Source organism: Penicillium riverlandense (assembly GCF_028828495.1).
Source record: "Penicillium riverlandense strain IBT 135883 chromosome Unknown utg000008l_segment0_segment0, whole genome shotgun sequence".
Taxonomy (NCBI): Eukaryota; Fungi; Ascomycota; class Eurotiomycetes; order Eurotiales; family Aspergillaceae; genus Penicillium; species Penicillium riverlandense.
The window spans coordinates 1,707,118-1,724,183 of record NW_026643199.1 but is presented as its reverse complement, the minus strand read 5'-3'; the positions used below and the strand labels follow the sequence as shown (position 1 = coordinate 1,724,183).

Here is a 17,066-nt window from a genome sequence, read left to right as displayed (position 1 = left end):
TGGCGTCTGGCACCGCCGCCACGTCTGACTCTGGAAGGCAACACTATGAAATACTCAACTATAGTGATATTATTGGTTCAAGAGTATGGTTCATAGCTAGCTGGGCTTCTATTTATAGGCAGTGGAATTCTCGATGCTGGAGCTAACTAATATCTGCAGAGGTGTCAGCAGATGCCAATCAAGTCGAGCTTGTAGTTCAGTGGATAGAAGAACATTCTTGCGGGCATTGTCGAGAGACAAGGCAACCAGTTTTGCCTTCCTAGAGAGACTAAAACCCCTATGCATAAACGCAATGAGAGTGGTGATCAACATCGAAACTTTTCTAATCAAGTAGGCGTGTTTCGAGAGGTTAATCACTTTGAACTCTGCATAGTTGAACTAAATATATATCATCCACAATGGTTAGCCCACGTATTCTTTCATAAGCATATTGCAATGGCTTTAACCAAGCACACAAGCAGTTGCTTACCCTGATACTTGCCACGGAGAGATACTATGTAGTTACTCCTGTGCGATTGTATCTGTATCAAACAAGAGTCGAGTGCTCCTTGTTATACCTGACTAAGCACCATCCCGTGACGCCATTCCCCAACATTCCAAACAACAAATGCCCTTGCTGCCCTTCTATGTACACCTCTTGATACGGCCGATTCTTCTGTGGCCATTGCGCTGCTGAGAGTGTTCGATACCTGTGACATTTCACTGGCAGATAGCCTGTATCTGTCTATCTATCCAGCATGGCTCCACCATCCAGGTACGCCTTATTAGCGCGACGGTGTTGATATGGACTCCCTCCGGTCGTCGCTAACCATCATCGAAATAGCCACAGACAAGCGCTCGAATCGGATGAGAAAGAACGGATGTTGTTGGACGTTGATGATCACATACTAGAGAACAATGCCTTTGTTCGCCGTCAGCAACAAAGAACCCGGCGGTGGGGTTGGGGGACATGGACTGCCGTGATCGGCGCCCTGATATTTGCGTTCACTCTCTGGAGAAGTGAGTGCTTCTTATTCCCATAACCTAAGCCCGCTAACTTGTCCTAGACAAGTCCGTCAACAAAGCTCCCCTGCGCCCTCGAACTGGCAGAGCTCAGCAGATCTGCCAGTCCCCCGAATGTATACACGCCGCATCCGAGATCCTCTATAACCTCGACCCCAACTACGACAAGATCGATCCCTGCACCGACTTTGATCAATATGTCTGCGGTGGCTGGCGCGAGCGCCACGACATGCGCCCCGACCAGGGATCGATCTTCTCCGGTACAATCATGTCGGAGAATGCGCAGACCCGCCTCCGCCATATTCTGGAGCAATCAGACCCCCCACAGCCGGCCGATAAAGACAATTTCCAAAAACTCAAGGCTGCGTACGATGCTTGTTTGGATGAAAACACCATCAGTAAGCGCGGCACTGAGCCCGTGGATAATATACTGGCCCAGCTGGAGAAGATCTATCCTGCGAAGACTGGAGATGCTCAGAACAATTTGACGGACGCAGTGTTGTATCTCATGAAACTGGGTGTGAATGCTCTCACCTCACTCGGTGTCAATCCTGATGATCGGGACCCTGATAATCTGGCTATCTTCGTGACGCCGCCTCGAGAAATCGGACTACCCGCGCGAGAGTTTTACAATGATACCAAGACCGTTGCCAAGTACACCGACGTTGTTCAACAGGTCCTTGGAGAAGTTGCCGGAAACAACAACGCTAACGATGTTGTTTCCTTCGAAAAGAAACTCGCACGTGTGACTCCGGACACGCAGACGCAGGAAGATGTCACCAAATATTACAATCCGCTTAGCGTCGAAGGAACCAAATCGCTACTGCCGGACATATCGTTTGCCGATATACTATCGGAACTGGCACCGTCTGGCTATAAAGGTGATCGTTTGATCGTCGGCTCTCCGTCATATATGAAGTCCCTATCCGAGATCTTGAAAGACACGTCTCGGGATACCATTCTGGCGTTTTTCAAATGGAAAGTCATCCAATCGTTCGTGGACACCATAGAAGACCCCAAGATCACACCTCTTCGGCGACTCAAGAACGAGCTCGCAGGAAAAGACCCGTCTGCCTCGGAGGAACGATGGCGCAAGTGTGTTCGACGTCTCGACTCAGGGCTCGGCTGGACACTCAGCCGATTCTACGTGCTAGATTCCTTCTCCGAAGAATCCAAACAGCTCGGAGACAAGATTGTTTCTGACATCAAGGAGCGATTTGTTTTCACCCTGCACCAAACTGGATGGATGTCTTCAGATGTTCGCAAGCTGGGCATCCAGAAGGTCGGGAACATTGTCCAGAAGATCGGTTACCCGACCAAGAGCCCCAACGTGACGGATCCCGAGGATGTAAAGAAATACTACGAGGATCTTGACGTGTCCAAGGACGCCTTTTTCGAGAACGAGGTAGCTGCGAAGCGATTCGAGCTTCGCAATGAGTGGGCTAAGCTGGGCAAACCCACGAACCGCGACGAATGGGGCATGACCGCACCGACGGTCAATGCCTATTACAACCCGCCTGGGAACGAGATTGTTTTCCCTGCCGGCATCATGCAGCCGCCGGTGTTCTACGGTCCCACTGCTCCCTTGTACTTGGCGTACGGTGCGTTCGGGGCCGTGAGCGGCCATGAGCTTTCCCACGGTATGTATGCCGGATGCCGTTTCCCTCCATATCTCATACTCACCTTCGGCTAGCATTCGATTCCACTGGTCGGCATTATGATGAGACGGGGAACTACACTAACTGGTGGGACGAGAAGACTGTGAAAGCATTCGAAGAGCGCGCGCAGTGCTTCGTCGACCAGTACTCGAACTTCACGGTCCCCGGAACTGACGACAAGCAGCTCCACGTTAACGGCCGGTTGACGCTGGGCGAAAACATCGCCGATGCCGGCGGCGTGACTGCATCGTTCCACGCGTGGAAGAAACGCGACGAGTCCAAGCCCGACGCAAATCTGCCGGGCTTGGACTCGTTTAGCAAGGAGCAGCTCTTCTTTATCTCGTACGCTAACTGGTGGTGCGGCAAGACGACCCGGGAGGCAGCGGAGCAGTCCATCTACAACGACCCGCACGCGCCCGTGTCGGCGCGGATCATCGTGAGGGGACCCCGGTTTTTCCGTGAAAGAAACACACGCTGACTGAATTTAGGAAACCATGGCCAACTCGCGCGAGTTCAAGGATGCGTTCCAGTGCCCCGAGAAGAAGCCGGTGTGCAAGCTGTGGTGATGATCGTTCGTACATGAATTAAATGCATTTATCACCTAGACCTGTCTAGTCCATGGTCACCCGTAGATAGCAGTTCCCAACGGTCCTGCTCCCCAATAATAACCAGCTAAGTGGAGCTAACGGTGGCCAATCGACGAATCCCTCTAATTCTCGCTTGTCCCGGAACAGACCAGGCGAAAGGATGCGCGGTGGGACGGGCACGAGTGACCTATCACCTTCGGCCCCAAAAGACAGTCCCGCCACACCGGAGCTGTCGTTCAGCTGGCGCTGGCTGAGACAGGTCGGAAGAGGCAGAAACCGGGGCAGAGTATTATTCGTGGTGAGAGCCAGGAAATGTCGCAAATGGAGTCCATAGTAGATGTCCGACTGTTTATTTACCCCGTCGGCCACGTATACTCCAGTCTCCTCTCAGGTCCTCGGGACGAAGTAGACGAACCACGGAGCCTGGTTCCACCGCGTCGGGTCAGCTCCACCCAAAACAGAGCTGTCGCCTCTTCTTCCTCCTACTAACGAACGGTTCCCTTGCCCTCTCTGCTGTCTTTCTTTCTCTTCTCCATCCTCCGTCATGTCGCGCCTCTCCCTCTGTCCTGGATGCCTCGCCCTGTTCGCTAGCTGAGCAGCCACTCCTCACCAAATTCCTCCGGGGGGGTTTTTACGCTCCCCGGCCGAGCGGCTCGCGCAAAAACCCGTCTTCCCCAGCCTGCGCCCGCCATGGAACCCTTCCCCTCTGCCGTGGATCCAGCCCCGTCGTCGGTGCTGTTCAAGGAGACCTCCACCGGCTCGCCCCAGGCCCGAGTCGACGAGCTGACCGCCTTGAACCGGACGCGCAGCGGAGAGGCCCAGCTTGCGACATCGAAGCTACGCCGCGCCAACACCGTCGCCCAGAGTGGTGACCCGATCAGACGAAATCTGGAACTGAAGGCGAAGCGCGAGAGGACGGCAACAACCGTGGTTCGGTCCAGGGACAGCAAGGAACGACTGCGGAAGGATGCTCTACAACGGTCTCAAACGCACCGGAACCCTCCGGGTCCTCCGCCGGGGAGGAGAGCAGGCCACTTTACGGTAGGCAGCGTTGGTCAGAACGGGAAGATCTTCCTAAGGTACGATAGTGTTCGGCCTGTATATCCCTAACTATCCCTTTGGATCTGCTTGTTGACGGTTGTCCGTCTAGACCGATTGTCAACCCGGCCCAGGAAGCACACCGCGTATCACCACCGAAGTTTTCCCCTGCCCAAGCGAATAATGGACTCCTCCAACCGCGAAATCTGGCTCGAGATGATCCATCGAGATGGTCGAGTTCGCAGCTCTCGGAATTGCGTGCCCCCGCCCGCGAAGAAAAGCCGGAGCAAAACTACGAGCCCGCACAACCCGAATATACAAGCCAGCGCCGCCGAGCGAATTCGTTTTCAACAATATCGGACAAGCAGTCCGTGTCTGGTGCCGACAGGCGTGGAGAGCTGCGGATCGTCATCGATAGATCCGAGGAACGGCCCAGGTCTGCAGATGGGAAAACGGGACATCAGGCTCTTGAGGTGCCCATCCCTCATTACCGGCTTGGGACTCCCCGTTTCAACACTGAAGGCAGTGCTGTCCTGCAGAGTTCCGTCTATACGCGAACATCTGTATCTGACAATTTCCGCAACTCCACATTGTTGGGTGGCATGGTCGACCCCCTACCATCTCGCGTTCCAAGCCCATTTGGCAGGGACAGGGACTCCAATTCGCGTGGCCACCCATCCTTTGCTATCTCAATGTTTTCGGGTACGGCGGCCATTGATCTCGGCAGGGCTTCGCCCGTGCCGAGGAATTCAGTCGTCCACGAGTTGAAGGGACCGGTTGAGCCGTCTATCTACGAAACCCTGGTGTCGCAAATGGACGGTGGAGCCGTTGTTCGATATGTTCCCGGCACGAAAGACATCAGCGCCGCAAGTCCTGCGCGGATTGTTGCGCAGATTTCGTCAGAGTCTTTCATGGACTACGAATTGGTGTCGGACTTCTTCCTCACTTTCCGTTCATATCTCTCCACGGGCCATCTTCTGGCTCTTCTGCTTGCACGCCTGCAATGGGCCATTAACCGGTTGCAAGACGATGGGCGGATCATCCGGATTCGCACCTTTGCCGCGCTTCGACACTGGATCTTGAACTACTTCGTCGATGATTTTGTCACCAACTACGATCTACGGACCCACTTTTGTGACACTATCAACAGCCTATATCAGGAGGTCAAGTCTCGAAACCATGGGGGTATGAGCGATCTCAAGATCCTCATTGATCTGAAACGATGTTGGAATGGCAAGTGCTCTGTGTATTGGCCCGGCCCCGACTTCTCCAACACATATAACGACCCAGACTTGAATCTTGCACCTGGAAGCACCGAGGTCGAGCTCCCCGGCGATGCTGCACCCCCCCAGCGGGTTGCTTTCACCCCTTCCGGATCATTCCTCTCTGTAGACACAAACGTCCATGAAATTATACCACCAACGCAGCATGACCGGAATGATTCTGCTGCGACTGAGCGGAGTATACCCTTTTCCACCAAAAGCGACCAGAGCACGCCGGTCTTGTCCTGCTCGCTGCCTCCCAAATCCCCCAAACGTCAATCTGTGCCACTGTCAAGGGTCAAAGCACCACGGCCCGTGCAGTTAGGGTCAAATAGGTCTCCGGCTTCTCCGCACGAGTCGCCGGTATCACCAATCCTTTCACGTCATCATGCTTTCCATGGACATGGACATAAGAGGAGCGGCAGCTTCTCAGATTCGGTGCGAGATGATCGCGGCCCGATGTTTGCAGCAGAGGCAGCTTCAGCGGGCCCTGCGCCGCAAGAAGTGTTTGACCCCGTTGGTCTTATCCGTGGCGAGCTCTATCCACCCGCAGAATCATACATGACAATGATGGCACCGGATTCTCCTCCTTTGGCCCCACCATCGGTCATCGCAACTCCAGACCGCAGAAGCACATCGGATGTGTCGTCGAAATTGGTATCCTCCAATTCTGGAATGAGGACTATCATTGGATCTATCAAGCGGGCGTTACACACCAGAAATGGCGGACAGAGTGTTTCGGCGCGAATTGTCAATGCCCCCGAGCCAATCGCCATGCCCACGCGAAGCAAAACGTCCGCCTTGCCCACAAACGTCACTTTTGGATCTGAATTATACCGAGACCGGAAGGCGGCGTCCGTACCCAAGCGTCCAGCTCGCATTGATCTTCTTTGCGACGAAGTTTTAAAGCAATATCGCCTTCGTGAAGCGATGGAAGAAGACGTGGCACAAGACATACCACACAACCCACGTACTTCGGGGTTGCAGATCACCGTACAAGAGGTTTCATCCAATATCACTGAACCGAATTCGCCGCGTACTCCAGTGGCTGGGGGCTTGAAAACAAGGAGTGAACTTACTGCAGGCAGCGGGTCGATTGTCCTTGTCGGTGATGACACTGGCTTTGATATTCCCGTTATGTCGGGGGCTGGTCCGGACTCTGCGGCCTACCCTGAGAGTAGTCATACTCCTCCAGGCTCAGAATGGCATTTATCGTCAGAACGCACATTGTCGCAGAAATCCGAACAAACAGACGACCATTCGTTTCTGCCAACCCAAGATGACGACGAGGACCAGGTGCTAACCCCTCAACGCTTAAGCTTCTTTCATCCTACTCGGCCTGTCACACCCAGCAGATCTCATTCTACCGAATTAGGATTCACTCCTCACAAGAAAAGTTCCATTTCCCTTCGGCTTCGGAAATATGCCTCATTCCAAAGCGGGATTTCCCGACACCGGTTTTCCATGGGTAGCGAAGCAGGCCAATCTGCTCTCAGCTCGAGCGCGCCATTAGAAAAGCCAGTTGGGCCACCCCTGCGTCGGAGACCCGGTGGAAATTTGCGCCAGATGCAGACTGGTGATGGGCCCAAGACACCATCTGCTCGTGGATCAATGGTCTCTGATTACACCCTTGATGGGTCCGCATTGGACAGCAATGCTCCAACTGAAAGTGGTGATGCTTCTAGGCCTCAGTCTACACTCATTCCTCCCAACCCTCGCTACTCTCTCCTTAATAGAGGTGCTGCGCGGAACTTGAGGCGGTCCTTTGAAGCGGCTATTGCGCGGTTTGCTCAGATTCCCGATGATCCTGATGGTGGCATTGAATCTGCTTTGTTGAAACTGGAAGGCAAGTGGGGAGATGTATCCAGTACGGAGCAAGGAACTCGGGGGCACCGAGAACACCCCTTGACTCCATCCGGAGCCGGAAAAGACGTGCTTGCCCGGAGGCCACAAACAGACAAGTCGGCGTTTTCCACAGTTGCTGGACGTCTGGCACCGCCTCGACCCTATTCCGATTCTGTCGCGGAATCCGAGGAGTCCTACAACTCTATTCCTCTTCTGGAACGGGGTTTGGCTGATGAGTCGATGAAACGTCCCCCAACAAGTCGGGCACCGACAACCGATACCTACGGCGGCCCTCTGAGTCTCAGCTCAAGCCGGGATACTTCCGAGCTGGCATCACATCCATCATTTCAGGTCGTCAAGCAGACTGAGAGCATTCGACGCATTCCGCGAGGCTTAACTGCCCCCACGTCGGCACCTCGAGAGGTCAAGAGAGAGACGCCGAAACGCTTTTCAGCTCTTTCTTCGGACATTGACGTGATTGATTCGTATGACGTCGCCGAGGCACGCAGATCTACCGGTATGCACAGCCTAAGTGAATCTACCGTCGATATCCCGCCTCACCCGCTGGCGCATCCCCCGTCTCCTCCGATGACCATTCAACATCCGGGCTCTGTCGTTTCTTGTGCATCGCCGTTGGATAATGTCTTGTTCCAGGCCCAGCCCTTGACGCCTGATACCTCTCCCAGGCGGAAGAAAGGGGAAAACCGCAGCTCACGGCCGAGGCCTGTGCAGCATTTCTCCACTGACGTTCTTCTCATTTCAGAAAAGAACCACAACATGGACCCCGACCATGTCCCTTTTATCCTGGCTTGCGAGTCGCAGGTTCTGGCACAGCAAATGACACTGGTGGAAATGGCAGCCCTGAGCGAAGTAGACTGGCGTGACCTGGTCGAGATGAGATGGGGCAACGGGTCCCCCAACGTCTGCAACTGGGTCGAATTTCTCCGCGATCAGCGCAAGGGCATTGACCTGGTCGTCGGCCGCTTCAACCTCATGGTGCGATGGGTCTTGTCGGAGATTGTCCTCACGCGCGATCTCCACGAGCGCGCGCGTACCATCACCAAGTACATCCACACAGCCGTGCATGCGCGCCGGATGTGCAACTATGCCACCATGCTCCAGATCACCGTTGCACTGTCCTCGTCGGACTGCACGCGGCTACAGCAGACCTGGCAACTTGTCCCTGCGGAGGACCGGCGTCTGTTTAAGGACATGGAGTGTTTGATTCAGCCGGTTCGCAACTTCCATGATCTTCGCGTTGAGATGGAGACGGCCAATTTGCAGGAAGGCTGCATCCCTTTCGTCGGTATGTTTGCCTCCCCCTTTCCCTTGATACTATCTTGGATACTAGCAATTCTGCACAGGTCTGTACGTGCACGACCTCACCTACAACGCGCAGAAACCAGCCCAAGTCCCCAGCAATGCCGGTGGACTGCTCGTCAACTTCGAGCGCTATCGCACCACCGCCCGGATTGTTAAGAACCTTCTCCGGCTGATTGACGCCAGCACCAAGTACCGGTTCGAGCCCATCCAGGGCATCGTCGAGCGGTGCCTGTGGATCGCGTCACTTCCCGAAGACGAGATCCAAGCTCGCAGTAAAGAGCTTTTTTGATTTGATTCTTTCTTTCTCTCATATACCCTCGCTTTACCGCATCTCTTCTGTATTTATACTTGCATCCACCCTTGTCCATCCTTGTGGCCGTTTCCTTTTTTTCATCTCACACTTTTCGTTGGAGCGTTGCATCTTGCATTTTCGAGCCTGGAATTCGGGAGATATATCACGGTCGCTTAGTAGATAATCCATTCTTCAACTGTTTATACATTATTAGGTAGAGTGGGGGACAGGTTTCAGCTAGAGCGTACCGAATAGTGCGTCATCAAGGGCCCCCGTTCCTGCGGACCGCCCTGGGCATTCACTCTTCTTCCTTCCACCTCAAAACCCCAAAGCCGGACCGAGGAGGGCCACCCCTCTTGACTTATCACAGGACCAAGAGAGAGAATACCATTCGACATCTCCTTGGATGTCCTGCCTCACGCTCGCTCGACTCCTTCGACTGCCAGATGGACACGCCCGAGCCACGGCGCGGGGCTTCGGAGGAGGTTGAGGTCGATGAATATGGCCCGCCCGCGTCGCCCACCGAACAGCTGCCCGATGACCTGCCCAAGTCGCTGGATGACCGTCGCTCGGTGCCGGTCTTCCACGAGACCGAGATGTACGATGCCTGGCAAGGTGCGTTTATTTGGTCCCCACCTTCAACAACGAGTGCCCGCGTGCCCGCTGCCTCGAAGATGTTCTGGGTAGCTAGCTGCTAACACCTTGGCTCCTCCGCTCACCAGGACAATCGCAATACCTGACCACCCCCGTAGCCGCGAAGCCTCTTACCTTCAGCCTAGCGCTCGATGACCACTCCCACGACAATGACCCCGAGCTGCGGTACGGTCGCGATGCCGAGGACAGCGATGCCCGGCTGATGGAGATGCTTGCCGCGCAAGCCGCGCACCGCGAAGGGGACTCGCTAGGCGCGGACGAGGAGAGTATCGCCACGAATGAGAAACTGAGCGAGGTCGAGAAGAAGCGGACTCTACAGAAAGCCTTGAATATGGCCGCGAGCAATGGCGACGTGGAACGGGTACGCAAGCTGGTGCAGGGACTGGCGAAGGAATACGTTGATGTCAATTTACCTGACGAGGAAGGGACGGTGCCGTTGATTTATGCGAGTTGCTTTGTGGGTCATAACACTCCTGCTGTCTACGAAGGGAAAGCACGCGGAGAAAGAAGGCTAATTGGGCTTGCGTTAGGGACATTATGATGTGGTCGCTGCTCTTATTGACGCGGGCGCCTTTGTCGATAAGCAGGATCGCAACCAGTGGAGCGCGCTCATGTGGGCGATGACAAACCGACACAAGACGATTGCGAAGCTCCTTCTTGATCATGGCGCGTCTCCGGATATCAAGTCTTCGTCTGGAGGCACGGCCTTGGATTTTGCACAGCCGGGCAGCGAGATCTCCGAGTATCTCCATGAGAATGGCTATAATTTTGGTCCTGCCATTGAGGATGATTTCTACGACGACGGGTTGGCACACGGGCGGTTCGAAGAGGAGATTGCGGAAAATGAAATGAAGCGCCGCATGATGATGGAGGAAAGCGCACTCAACTTGGAAGTCGACTTGTCCAGTCTTGGAATGGACGAGCAGTTGGAGGTGAGCTCTTCAGCTGTAATATGGATGGAAAATTTCCTGCTTACTCTATCCTGACGCAGACTCTAGATGATGATGAATTGGAGGAAGAGCAGCAAGAATTTGCCTGGGACAGGTGTCTGAACGACCAGATGTTTGTGTTTCAAGATCACGAGTTGGAGCGCATCTTGGATATGGTTATCACCAACATGACGCCCCAAAGAACTCCCTCCCAGAAGCCGGTGCCGGCGAATCTCATCTTCCTAAGTGCACGTTATGCACACTACCACGCGAGCCCCGAGCTGTTGGCCACTCTGCTCACCTCCGCAACGGACAAAATCAATGATGTTGTCGAACGCCACCAATGGGACATGACCATGCAAGCATTCTGGATCTCCAATGCTACGCTGTTGCTCCATTATCTGAAGAAAGATGCAGGTTTAGTGGAGGCGACGGTCCAGTTCCAGCTCCATCTGGCGGAACTGATCAACGAGATCTTCGTTCTTATCATTCGGGATGCCGAACGCCGAATGAACAAAATCCTGGATGCGGCAATGCTGGATCATGAAACCATCCCCGGCCTGGAGGATATTGCATTCCAAAACGAGTGGAAGCTGTTCCGCTCCAAAAACAAAGCCAAGCCTGAGCCTGCAGAGAAGCGATTCCGGCCACCTTCCCCTCGCCGGCGAGCGCAGGTCTCACCCCGGAATATCAACTCATTGCTCTCGTCGACTCTGTTCGTGCTCGATCTCTACGATGTGCACTCCGTCATCACGACCCAGATCCTTTCTCAGCTCCTCTACTGGCTTGGCGCGGAGCTTTTCAACCGCATCATGAGCACGAAGCGCTATCTTGCGCGGACCAAAGCCATGCAGATTCGCATGAATGTATCCACCTTGGAAGACTGGGCGCGCAGCAACAACCGGCAGCCCGAACACTACGAGAATGGGTCCACGACCAGCACTGGCGAGACGACGATGGACTCTGCGCGACGACACCTGGCACCGGTCATCCAGCTGCTTCAATGGCTGCAATGTTTTTCTTCTCTTGGAGACGACCACGAGTCTCTGGTGACGACGTTGCTGCAGTTGCAACGGCTTACTCCCGCGCAGCTCCTGCAAGCCGTGAAGTCGTACCGTCCAGAAGTCGGCGAAAAGGGTCTCACCAAGCAGGCAATGAAGTTTCTGCTCGAGTTACAACGCGACCCAACCCTGTTATCCCGCGAGCAGCAGAAGATCCTCATCGAAAAGCAAAATGCAGCAGCCGCTGCCCCGGCGCCTGACGGAGCGGGCGATGCTCGTCCCACGACGCCCACAAAAAACCAGCAGCAGGCTCCGTCCGCGACCACATCTCCCGAGCACGGCGTCACAGCATCCCCCGGCTCGGTGGTCTCCCGGCCCGCTAGTATTGCTGTCGTAACCGGGGCCGAAGACCGCTCAAGCCAGCGCGGCGTTTTCCTCGACCCCACGTTCTTCCTCCCCTTCTCCCTGCCGACCAGCACCGATATGTTGATTAGTTATGGCGCTGGCTTCGGCGGGACGAACCGCGAGCGAGCGCGCAAGTATATTCCCACCGTCCCGCCGGAAGTGCTGAGTCGGTTTGACCGCAGCGACATATAGAACATAACTGGCAGTGACGAAATGCAGAGTTGATACATGACCCATGTTGCTAGGTCGTATATCACGGATTGCTCGAGTAGGCCCCAATTAAGTTCAAACCGCTAGGCCTGTAACGGTCCTTGGTCTTTTGTTTAACTAGCGGCCCCTATCCCGTGGGATCGGCGACGCCCCGGTGGATTTCCACCCGGCCAGCCAACATATGGGGCCGGCGATGATTGGAAGAAGTAAGAGATGCGAGTCACTGCCACTAATAATAATCTACTGCAACCCATTCAACCCAGCGGACCGATCCGTGAGTGTGAGTGTGGCCCTCGTTTGTTCTCGACTCGGTATAGTCGCAATGACTACGTACTATTTTCCCCATTGAGCACTAGTGATCCTTTCTGGTTGGTTTCTGCTCCCCCCGATTCGTCACACGTAATCGGAGGGTGTCTGTGCTCGACGGAGGAATACTGTTTACGGGAGTCCGTTAGGCTACGCCTTTTTCTTGTTCGGGCAAGTCCAGATCGGCGCAGATTACTATTTCCTCATTTGGTAACAGCAGCGCCCTCTTTCTCTTCTCTTCCCTCAACACTCTCGCCCTCATTTTCGCTCTTGTTACTCTTCCTTCTCCAACATGTTAGCCATCACCACTACCCCATTCCTCGACCTATGATGATGCTTACTGCGAAGCTCTTCCAGAGTGACTCTCTCGGTTTCAATGATTCCTCTGCGCCTCGCCGCTCGATGCCCACACCGCGGTCTTCGCCGCACCTGTGTGAATCCCTAATGAATTCGTCACATCGAGATCTCCCCCGGCCGGATGGTGCCCAGCTGCCGCTTCCACCAACCACAGCCATGTCAAACCGGCTGCCGCCCGTGACAACGTTTTATGGAAATGAACACTCCGTGCAGCAGTGGCTCCAGGCCAAGACGGAGGAGGATCGTCGCGCACAGGAAGAGGAACGCACTCGCCAAGAGACAATGAGGCTGGAGCAGCGCCGCATCGAACAGTCTATGCTGGCCGACTCGCTGCATGCAGGCGTTCCGCCGCAAATGATCCCGTTGATCTTCGCGGGTATCGGTGGAGGCGCGAATGCCCAGTCCACCATGGAGATTGTTCGCCAGTATATAGCGCAGACATCGAATACCCCCACTCCCCCTGCAGGCGCTCAGTTTTCTGCTCAGCTACAGTCGCACGAGGTTCCAACTACCAACCCGTCGCCCGTGCCATCGCAACAGTACCCACCTCAGCGTCCTCCCGGGGAACCAAAGCGTCCCGGTTCCTCAACGCGCACTCTTCCCGCACCTCCATATGCAGCTCAGCAACCCCAACCTACAGCCCCGGTGGGTGATCGCAGTCTCCCACAGCCGCCAACCATGAGCAGTTCCTCGACGCAGCCAGCTCCCGGACGTCCGCTTGGGCCTCCGTACCCAGCTGATGCTGCAGGAACCCGGTTGCCTCGGCCGGATGTCAGTGCAATTCCGCCGCAGAGCCAGACGACCAAGCTAAGCGCCACACAGTCTGGATCAGCCACGTTCCAGGCTCCAGCAACCCCAGCCAAGCCGGAAAGCCGGCCGCGTCGCTCTTCTCCTGGAATTTCCTTTCATCACTGGGTCCCTCCAGCTAAAGGTCGTTCCTCCAATATATCGCCAAATAAGGCTCAACGTGAACAGACGCCGTCATCAAGTACCCCCTCCTACCTCCAGTCCGACAACCAGAGCTCCCCAGGTCGGAAACGAAAGTCTCAGAGTATGCATAGCCAGGTTCTTCCACCGCCAGCTCGCAGGACGGACTCAGGCACGTTGGATATTAAAGCCGATAGCGAAGTGCCCAACTCACAGGAACCACGAGCTGGTGACCAGAATGTTTCCGAGCAGCCGAGCGAGTCGAAGGCTGAGGCAGATGGCCCTACTCTCAAGAAGGAGCCAGACACATTAACAGGCAGTGACTTCAACTCCGAAACTGGCAGTCAAACTCCGGATCTGAATACTAAAGACCAGCAACACCCATTTGACACCGACAATGGATCTGCTGCTTCGCGGACCAAAGGCTCAAGCACTCGTTCTGGCCGCTTTAAGAACCAGTCCTCGTCCAATGACATTTCCTCCGCCGCCTCAGTCAACAAAAGTGTTGTCTGAGAACAACTGCATAACGCTCAACCTGGGGGTGGTAAGGCAGACCACATCCCGCACCATTCTACCCGACGCAAAACCCCTATTCATATGTCCATTCTTGAGGCCCCATGGATCAAGAAACCCGAGCGCTTCCTTTATTCTGTACCCGCATAGATACCAATATTTTTCCTCTCGGCACACAGCGGCCCACGGCATGTGCATTATGTTTGCTATCATGAGTCTTGTGTATGTTTATACTTTCCGGGCAGGCGGCTGGACCGCCTGCTAAATTATCTCGATTCATACGTCCTCTAAAGCTGTTGTACAATTCTGACTGTATTGCTGTTTGTTCTACATAGTCATGACCTGCTGGGTCCACGGAAGGCTTACTTACACCTTGAGTTCTGTACAATGGCCAGTCCGAGGTAAAAGACGAAATAATAATCAGCTTGCATGACTGACAACTTGACCAAATTGGGGGAATGCTAGGCTATATTGACAGCTATCAAAGCACGCTCCTATCACAGCGTCCGTCCTTACAATCGTCTAGCCAATCTACTCTATACCTGTTCCTGAGAAATCCAGGGTATAACGCAGCACAAAGCAAGATCTAGATTATTCATGTTCCACACCATGCAGTTAGCCAGCTGATTAAACATACCACATATCAGGTCCGGGGACAAATATCCTCCGGCCGAATGAGGTTGTACGAGTTGAATAGAAGCTATCCATGAGACAGAGACAGACCAAATCATAAGAAGGCGCTACAACTGTCTATCTCATCATATACCCATCTCATCTCAAAACATTCACTCGGTCTCAACACAGGATCCTCGCTTCCTTTTTCTATACAATTAGTTAGCTAACTAACAAGCCAATGTGATTATTGCTATCATCACCAACAGTGCATTTTCCCCCCATCGCATCAGCCATTCTGCCCACCGCCCTCCGGGGAACGCAGGCCATGAATATCGTCGAAATGGCCGAGACAACGGACATTCTCAACGCAATGGTCTCGAGGAACGTTACGCCTATGATTCCTACCAGGGATTCCAGCTTTGTATCCCTGGCTGTTTGCCTGTTGAGTTGACCTGTCTGCCTCCTATCCTTGTATGTATAGACTCTGGTGAAGCTGAAGGTGAAAGTGGATGGAAATGGAAATGGGAATTCTTGGAAAAGAAAAAGCGGCTAATGCGAGTTTTGGGGGATGTTAATTTCACTTCGAGGTAACCTTACGTTAAATTTACTCCTTTCTGGAATGCCATGTATACAATTCCTCAAGTCCCAGAAATTGCAGCAGCTTTGGTGTATCGTCCTTCTCCTTTAGATGCGGAATCGCCACCGACGGACCATATCTCCCCCAGAACGGACCCTCAAAGTACTCAGGCCAGAAGCCCGCATACTCCCAGTCGATAATTGCGTTGATCTTCAATGTCTCCGGATCAACAATGATATTGGGCTGCGACAGGTCATTATGGCAGAAGACGAATTCATCACTCTCGGACTGTCTCCTTGGTAAGAGATCATGTTTTGAATATCTCATCACTCGATAGGGTGGAATAACAATGCCCGAAGGACCACCGATAGTATTGGACTTGAGTTTCCTCAGAGTCGCCAGATGCTGATGGAGTTCGACCTCGACGACTTTTTTCTGATCGTCTGTAAGGCTCTTCATGTCGACACCCTCGATATACTCCATAATGACGAAGTACGAGCCATCGACCTCGAACGCACCGTACAGCGTCGGAACAGGTATATCGGTGTTGCGTCGGATAAAGCTCATGCCTCTGCCTCATTCTGGAGTCTTTCCTTTCCCAAAGCTGGGACGTGAGTCTCCTCTCGGATATTCGTTATGTACTCGCTTGGCCGTATGCTTCTCTTGATAAAAACATTGCCGCGTCGGTACCACCCCCTTTCAGGGCCCACAGAAGAGAGTTCCTCCGATGAGGCAGATGTGATATCTGAGGGTGCCGGATTCTCTTCTGTGGGCTTGACTATACCGTGGTGTTCTGACATGGCGCTTTAGGAGATTTGCTCGATCACACGAGGGAAAGAAGATGAATAAGATCTGCACGATGCAAGGACTGGGAAAGATAGGATATAAACACCGGACTTACTAACACTACTGCCACTAGAAGTAAGGAATGAAGCACTAGGATGATCAATAAGATTGAGGCTTAATGCGTTCGGACCTCCTCCAAACGTCAGCCGCATCAGTCTGCTGACACTGTACGAAGCGCTAGATTCCAAATCTCGAGACGAAAATATGCGAATAAGAAAATGAAATCTCTTGAAACTCTAGTTTTATTTCATTGACACTTAATAATACTAAAAATAATATAGGGGAGGGACCCCCGGCCAACAAGAACCTCTAGGCCCAGCCAAAAGGTGGTAAAGGTAAGCACAAAGAGAATTGAAATCAAAACAGGAACAAGGAAAAGGGTTGAGAAGGGTTGAGAGCAGATAGGATAGGGGAGGGTAGAGACGACAAAGGATAAAAAAAAAAAAACGGTCTAGAATAATAATAGGTGGACGCGGGGCATCGGATTGACGGTCCTTGAAGTATAGGGAAAAGCAAATGGACAAGGAGTGACCGGTGTTGGTCGAAGAGGAAGGAGGAATGCCATTAGGGGAAGCGGTTGGTGGAGTATAGCATGGATAGACATCAGAATCGAACAGTGAAGTCAATATCGTCAAGACAGGGGGACCATGATGGACAATGATTAGGGTGGGAGTGAGTAGTGGTAGTCACAAGTAGTAGACAAGTAGTAAGCGAAAAAA

The 17,066-nt window shown here is 53.6% G+C and overlaps 5 protein-coding genes across 5 annotated transcripts; 4 read left to right on the top strand and 1 right to left on the bottom strand.

Moving 5' to 3' along the window:
• Positions 1-737: 737 nt before the first annotated feature.
• Positions 738-3,226, top strand: N7474_009688 (M13 family metallopeptidase; the record flags this gene model as incomplete). Its single annotated transcript, XM_057201098.1, has 5 exons — positions 738-754; positions 824-999; positions 1,047-2,642; positions 2,696-3,096; positions 3,149-3,226. The coding sequence occupies 5 exons, from the start codon at positions 738-740 to the stop codon at positions 3,224-3,226; spliced, it is 2,268 nt and encodes a 755-aa protein (XP_057049085.1).
• Positions 3,227-3,937: 711 nt separating this feature from the next.
• On the top strand, positions 3,938-9,004 carry N7474_009687 (mitotic regulator LTE1; the record flags this gene model as incomplete). Its single annotated transcript, XM_057201097.1, has 3 exons — positions 3,938-4,326; positions 4,398-8,694; positions 8,744-9,004. The coding sequence occupies 3 exons, from the start codon at positions 3,938-3,940 to the stop codon at positions 9,002-9,004; spliced, it is 4,947 nt and encodes a 1,648-aa protein (XP_057049084.1).
• Positions 9,005-9,453: 449 nt separating this feature from the next.
• Positions 9,454-12,188, top strand: N7474_009686 (uncharacterized protein; the record flags this gene model as incomplete). Its single annotated transcript, XM_057201096.1, has 4 exons — positions 9,454-9,690; positions 9,768-10,118; positions 10,192-10,593; positions 10,653-12,188. The coding sequence occupies 4 exons, from the start codon at positions 9,454-9,456 to the stop codon at positions 12,186-12,188; spliced, it is 2,526 nt and encodes an 841-aa protein (XP_057049083.1).
• Positions 12,189-12,842: 654 nt separating this feature from the next.
• N7474_009685 (uncharacterized protein) lies at positions 12,843-14,309 on the top strand (the record flags this gene model as incomplete). The annotated part of the gene is made up of 1 exon (XM_057201095.1): positions 12,843-14,309. One exon carries the CDS (start codon positions 12,843-12,845, stop codon positions 14,307-14,309), a length of 1,467 nt encoding a protein of 488 aa, XP_057049082.1.
• Positions 14,310-15,528: 1,219 nt separating this feature from the next.
• N7474_009684 (aminoglycoside phosphotransferase family protein) lies at positions 15,529-16,068 on the bottom strand (the record flags this gene model as incomplete). Its single annotated transcript, XM_057201094.1, has 1 exon — positions 15,529-16,068. The coding sequence occupies one exon, from the start codon at positions 16,066-16,068 to the stop codon at positions 15,529-15,531; it is 540 nt and encodes a 179-aa protein (XP_057049081.1).
• Positions 16,069-17,066: the final 998 nt, after the last annotated feature.